This window comes from Helicoverpa armigera, chromosome 1 (assembly GCF_030705265.1).
Source record: "Helicoverpa armigera isolate CAAS_96S chromosome 1, ASM3070526v1, whole genome shotgun sequence".
Lineage (NCBI taxonomy): Eukaryota > Metazoa > Arthropoda > Insecta > Lepidoptera > Noctuidae > Helicoverpa > Helicoverpa armigera.
Window position 1 is genome coordinate 1,908,978 of NC_087120.1, and position 6,654 is coordinate 1,915,631.

Below are 6,654 nucleotides of genomic sequence, written 5' to 3' on the forward strand. Positions count from 1 at the left end.
ATCGCTGCGCCCGTGGCTTGGTGTGGTAGCAAATTCGGATCGAGTAAAAAAGAGGCGCTTCCTAGACACGAAGTCTAGGAAGCGCCTCTTTACGCTTCCGCAGTAGATCTAGTTAATATCCAATTAAAACTTTTTCAGTTTCATATGCCATAAACTAAAGAAGATAAATTCTTACAATAGTCTTTGCTTAGCAGCAGTCCACACTGACGCCCATCAAGTATAAGCATGAAAGAATTTGCAAAACAACACTACCTACTAGAATATAAAATAAACGAGACAAAACAGTAACAGGGATGAAATTGGCTAGAAAATAATCCAACCGCTACTGTCATGAGTAGAACACCGTGTATGGGCACAGGGTTCAGAGTGGAAAAGTGCAAGTGCAAGGTCATTCGCGCTGGCTATCGTACAGAGGACACAGACAGTATCGTGTTGTTGGAGAGCAACAGCCTCTGCCGTCTGCTGGATCTCAACAAAAGGACCAAGACTAACCCCGTGGTAGGTCTCGTGGAAAACGTGTACGATTCTTGTGCTGGATATAATTTAAGGTAAGGTGATTCACGCGTGGCACTTAGCCTGCCTCTCGGTTGTCATACTTCAACGATATCCGCTCCAACGTTTTATAGTAAGGTTGGGTTGCATTTACACCATGGAACGATATACGATTCTTGTTACATTACTTATATGGTGCAATCCACTCTTAGCAATTCCTGTTTTTTTGTTATAGTGGTATATAATGATAATTGTATAGAAAACAACTGCTTAAGACTAAGCCACTTTCATTAAAATAAATGTATGCTGTGTCAGTTAGCTGTATGTTTTAACTAGCGCTAATTGCTTCATGAGGCAATGTTTTGTATAGAGTAGGTACTGATAGTTATTACATAGGTATTAGGTACGTACCTTTATACCGGGACTGAGGAGCAGCTCTTCCTTCAAAACATCAACATTCTTCTCGCTCTGTAACATCATGACTTGATTTGTATTCTGTACTTAATCAAAATAGACTTTATTCAAATATGTGCAGAGTCGATGCTAGTCTAACGGTGAAAATTACTCTGTTTTCAGATACTGTCCTATCAGAGGTTTTGTGAAGCATAATGAAACATACTTCAGCAACACAGTAAAGGATTTGATAATAATCATCTGTTTTCTATTGGCAAACTTCGTTGTTTTCCTCAATATAGTCATGAAGATGATGGTTCACATGTACTTCGCGGTCATAATGTGTGCACAGTGGATAAGGAGGTAACCGATCATCGTATTAGCATAGTGTAAATAAGTATAATATCTTCTTGTATAGGGAGCTACTTAATATCGTTAGTAACAATGTCACTCACATACGCATATGCTCGGTGCACGATACAATACTGCAGGCACAGATAGCGCCGACAAAAGCTCGTCGATGCACATGCGTCGGCGAGCTTTTGTCACATGTGTGAAATTTTTACGAACGTTAGTAGGTACCTTCACAATTGTACATCTTTATTCTGTGGTATTAGCATGTAGATTACTCGGCAAGAAGGGATCAGATGTCAGTAGTCAGTTATACCAGGCGCCGAAATTCATTTAAGGTAAAAAGACTTCTTATTCAAAATTCAAAATTACCTATGTTAAATCTGAATTCAAAGTGTGATTTTTTATATATCGGGTGTGTCGTACCTTAACACATTGAATGCTATAACATTTACTTTATGATATTATATGGCGAATTGTAAAAAAAATAACCTATTACAACGATTGCGAATGATACAATATTTACAGTTAAATTATTGTTTATGGTCTCGTTTGAAAGCCTATACTTTTAGCTTTAAAGTAAGGGTACAAACAGGAAAATCATTTCCGTATTTCAGGAGCTAATCATCTTTATTTAAGACAACAACGGAAATCGGCGAAAAATAAAATTGAGCTTAGCTGAAAAATTTAACATTTCAAACAAAATCAAGCATAGGTTATTGTTTCAGTATTTTGTATTTCCTCATCTAGCCCTTATTACTTTTTACGGTGTCTCATGGACCTGATCAGTTTTTAACTGTTTCTTGCGTTATTCTCTCCTATTCCTCTACCAGCGCCATTTTCAAATCAAATCAAATACCTTTATTTTCTGGCTGCATTGGCCCATAGATATATACCTTAATGACTAACATACATATTATATTATACAAAATTATTGTTAGTATATAAAAAACTTAAAACTATGTTAGTATCACTTCACTATGCACTATGTCACTGTGCGGTCTCGTGGCACTTGTCCGCGGAAGCGACGGAACACCACGTCCTGTGGCCAGAAGTTCTCGTCCAACACGAGGTGCAGGAAACATGTCGGCACTCGCACCACGAACGCCTTGAAGTTGGCGTTATGGCGCGACTCCAGCATTTTCAGCTCAAATGATTTTTTTTTGTTTCTACCCTTAAAGTATAGGCTTTCAAATGAGACCATAATAAACATTTAACCACAGATTATATAATAGTTACTACGTAAATTTAACTGAAAATATTGTATTATTGGCAATCGTTTTACTTGTATAGTGCACGGGGATGATTCCATTTTTGCTCGCGAATGTATTTACTTTGTTTGAAAAATTCATTTTTTTTATTTTTACTTAGTTTTATTTTTTCTTTGTAACACAAATCAACATTTATAAACCAGTATATTAACGTATTTAATTTATTGTGTTTAGGTACGAAACACTCTGTATACCTATGGGTAGCAAATGATCTTGAACTTTAAGTTTTCTATTATGTTTACCTAGTTGAGGAGATTAGATAGGCAGTCAAACACTGGTACTCACCTGCATACGCTTAGACTGGAATCCGACCCCTACTTAGTAAGGAAAAGACTACGCAGATGATGAAATTATTTTTAGGGTTCCGTACCCAAAGGGTAAAACGAGAGCCTATTGTTTTCGCTCCTTTGTCCGACCGTCTGTCACCAGGCTGTATCTCAAGAACCGTGATAGTTAGAGAGCTTAAATTTTCACAGATGATGTAGGTATTTTTGTTGCCGCTATAACAACAAATACTGCAAACTAGAATTACTGTTACTGTTACAGCCTTTATATCGTCCCACTGCTGGGCACAGGCCTCCTCTCACAGGGAGAAGGATTGAGCATTTATCAAACTAGAATTAAATAAATATTTTTGGGAGGCTCCCACACAACAAACTTGATTTTTTTGTCCGTTTTATAAATCGGTACGGAACCCTTCGCGCGCGAGTCCGACTCGCACTTGGCCGGTTTTTTTACATTCATCATCATGGATAGTTAGTTAGTTACAGCCTATTTATCGTCCCACTGCTGGGCACAGGCCTCCTCTCACACGGAGAAGGACATTGAAAAAAATATTTAATTTACTTACTTATTAGTAAGATTACGACCTTAAGTTAACCTTTATTCTCAGGTCTTTTCTGACGAAATTGGACATCAATGAAGAGAATTTACCTCCAAAGTGTGCACACTTGTACTACGACTATTCTCCGCCCATACCGAAGAAATATCTATGACGGCTAACTGTTATATTATTGTGTGTGAAGGTAATAAAACGTAACTGATAAGCTTATGGTTTTTTTTCTGCGTCACCTGAGACCATTGAGACCACATCAGTTTTTTTTTAGTTTTTGGTTTTCTGGGTGATTGTTACTCTATATTTGCTGGAGTATTATTTTGCCAATAAGAAAGAAAGTGCCTTTTACTTCAAATTAGTTTAAACACCATATATCGGATAATTATGACATCACTTTGAATAACAGAGTAGATGGATAACATAAAGTTCTTAATATTTATACTAGATAGCGCTAATATCAAACAGTTCTTTAATTTTAGTTCCACCACGCACGTTGCTTGTACAAACATCGAGTTCTACAAGTTAGCGTTAGATGGCGTTAATTTCAATAATTCGCAGTCTCTGTATTTCTTTGCTATCTGGATAATCCATCCTCAACGTAATAAAGCTTCTCTCCTAAGGGCTGATTTTTCAATCGCCAGATAACTTCTATCTGAGGAATATTTTTAACGTTTTGACAGCTTTTGTATGGAAAATATGTCAAACCGCCATATTTATTCCTCAGATAGAAGTTAACTGATGATTGAAAAATCAGCCCTAAATAGGATAGAATAATAGGATCCTAAATAAATAAATAAATCTATGATTAAGGGCATATGGTAACATAACTCAGGATGCTAATAAACGACAGAAGAATGTTTTATGATATTTTCATCAGACACGACGTCTGATCGTCGTCTCGTCGTCGTCGTCGTTGATTGTCGTCTTATGGTTAGCTATAACTAATGGCTGGTTTACACAGTACGAGTTAGCGTGCCAGACAGCCTGCCGAGTAGCTGCACTGCTATAACTCATGTATAACTCGCACTGTTTGGACGTCAGTTGGACAGTAGCTCGCATCCGAGTTACTTCAACATTTTTTGTTTTCACTCGCCTGCTCGCCCGGCAGCAACTCGCACATGACAGCGACTCGGGCGTCGCGTCGCTCGCATCGTTTGGACGCGTTTGGCAGTAGCTCGCCAATGCCAGCAGGGCCCCGATTCTCCTAAGTTAATAATGTCAAAATCTAATAGAAATCGAATCGCAATATGATCGTAATAGCAGTTTTAACCATATCGGGCATTCTGCTACTAATAAAAGACCAATCGTATTCGATTGACATTTGATTGGTGTGCGATTGGTCTGCTATTTTGATGATTTTGGTCTATACGGTAGTTTGCTGTACAATCATTTTGCAATCGTAAATCATTTGCAGACAAAATAGACGCGTTTTACCTGAAATAAAACGCTTATTAAACTACTTACCTTATTAGAAGCTTAAAATAATGAGATAGGCACTTCCGTTTTCCGTTGTATTTTACCTCTCTTTCTACCTTATATATCCTTCTCTTTCGCACCCCCCTCTTGTCACCTGGCGTGGTGGGCTTGGTTACTTGCTTGTATCCAAGCCCGCCATTCTTCATTGCGTCGAAATTATAGGAACCAGGCAGGGATAAAAATTAAGCTTCTAATAAGGTAAGTAGTTTAATAAGCGTTTTATTTCAGGTAAAACGCGTCTATTACACCACTTGACCGTTATTAGAAGCTTAAAATAATGAGACCTGTTTGTTATCGCCTGGTGACATGGCCAATGTGACTTAGGAAAGGATGAAATATAAACAATAATTGATTGTGCGAAAGAAATCCTCTTTATTTAGAACAAAAAACAATACACTCCATACTCATTGTCAAAAAGGCACAGATTACAATAGATATAATCAAAAATATAACTTAAACTGACATTCATAACAATTAAATCAGATGTGAATAAATCAAAAACATAAAAAATTATCATCGTACAGGATCAAACAAAGTAGTTATGGATGAATTGTTATTACTAGAGATAACTTCACGGTGATAGAATTTTCGAAAAGTGTCTACAGATTTCCAATTGCCTCTAGCTAGGATTTCATCCAGGGAAAAATTGTCAATCCAATTCCTAGATGCTACTGCGGACCGCACACTACCTGGGGTAGCTGTTATACCAGCATCTTTCATAAGTGTTTTAATCCACCCCGCAATCACAGTTCGAGATGCAGGCTTTGGAGGGCCGCGTAAGGTAGTAAATAAATTTGATGATCCGGACTCACTACGTCTTTTATCTAATAAAGAAATGGTTTTATTGATCCAGTAGACAGGGTTTAGATTTTGTTGTCCCGGATTCACCAAAAGCTTCCAGCCTGACTGTCTATAATCACTACGATCAGTCTTTGAACCAAATAGAGGCCAAAAAATAATATAATCATTATTAATAACACAATGTTTATTACTAACATCCAACAAAGTCAGGTCGTGAATTCTGCGACCTGACGATAATATTAGTAGTGTTGCCGTATGACGAACGGTCTGAAAAATATTATCACTATCTATTGAATAATGAGAAAGATAGTCGGCAAGAATATTAATATCCCAGATAGGGGCTTTTGAAGTCGGTTTAGGATTTTTTAAAGATATCGATTTTAAAATATGCTTAACTAGAACATCTTCACTTAATTTACCAGATAACGCTGTATTGCATAATGTAGACACTACTGATTTGTGAAGAAGAATTGTGTTGTACGAAAAGTTAAATTTGAGATACAGATCTGCTAAAAACTGAGCCAACTGAGCCCCGTCGGGGCAAACCGAGTTAATTTTATGTTGCGTGGACCATAACAGCCAACGATTCCAGGCAACTTTATAGGTCTTCCAAGTAGATGAACGCCAGGAATCTTTAAGCAAGGATACTTGGTCAGGATTCCAAAATTTTACTCTCTCTGACCACCCCCACACTTCCAGATCTCCAGGACTATATCTTGGACTTTTGGAGGCGGTAAGCTGGTCCTCGTGTCGACTAAAAATCGCTTCAGATTCGTCAGCGTGAAAGGTGGTGCTATGGCTCGAGACTTGAGGTCGGCCCTCCAAAATACCTTCTCCCAACGTGGTGCTACGATCAGATAAACTCCTGTGGCGTGGTTCAGGTGTCTTAGGACTCGAAGTATCATAAATGGGGGCGGGAACACCCACGCTATTGGAAAATTCCAAGGCACGCTGAACGCATCGTGAATCATCGCTTCCTGATCGTTGAGGTCTAGCGTTGCATAGTTCGATACTACTCGAGCCGTCTTGGACGCA

The 6,654-nt window shown here is 38.1% G+C and overlaps 1 protein-coding gene across 1 annotated transcript; it reads left to right on the plus strand.

Annotated features, from left to right (window-relative positions):
• Positions 1-175: 175 nt before the first annotated feature.
• On the plus strand, positions 176-3,553 carry LOC110379264 (uncharacterized). The gene is made up of 3 exons (XM_021338874.3): positions 176-548; positions 1,069-1,248; positions 3,400-3,553. The coding sequence occupies exons 1-3, from the start codon at positions 331-333 to the stop codon at positions 3,500-3,502; spliced, it is 501 nt and encodes a 166-aa protein (XP_021194549.3). The 5' UTR covers positions 176-330; the 3' UTR covers positions 3,503-3,553.
• Positions 3,554-6,654: the final 3,101 nt, after the last annotated feature.

Coding starts and splice junctions, on each gene's coding strand:
- LOC110379264 (XM_021338874.3), top strand. CDS start 331: ATGAGTAGAACACCGTGTATGGGCACAGGGTTCAGAGTGGAAAAGTGC. Junction 549..1,068: donor TGTGCTGGATATAATTTAAG/GTAAGGTGATTC, acceptor CTCTGTTTTCAG/ATACTGTCCTATCAGAGGTT. Junction 1,249..3,399: donor TGTGCACAGTGGATAAGGAG/GTAACCGATCAT, acceptor CTTTATTCTCAG/GTCTTTTCTGACGAAATTGG.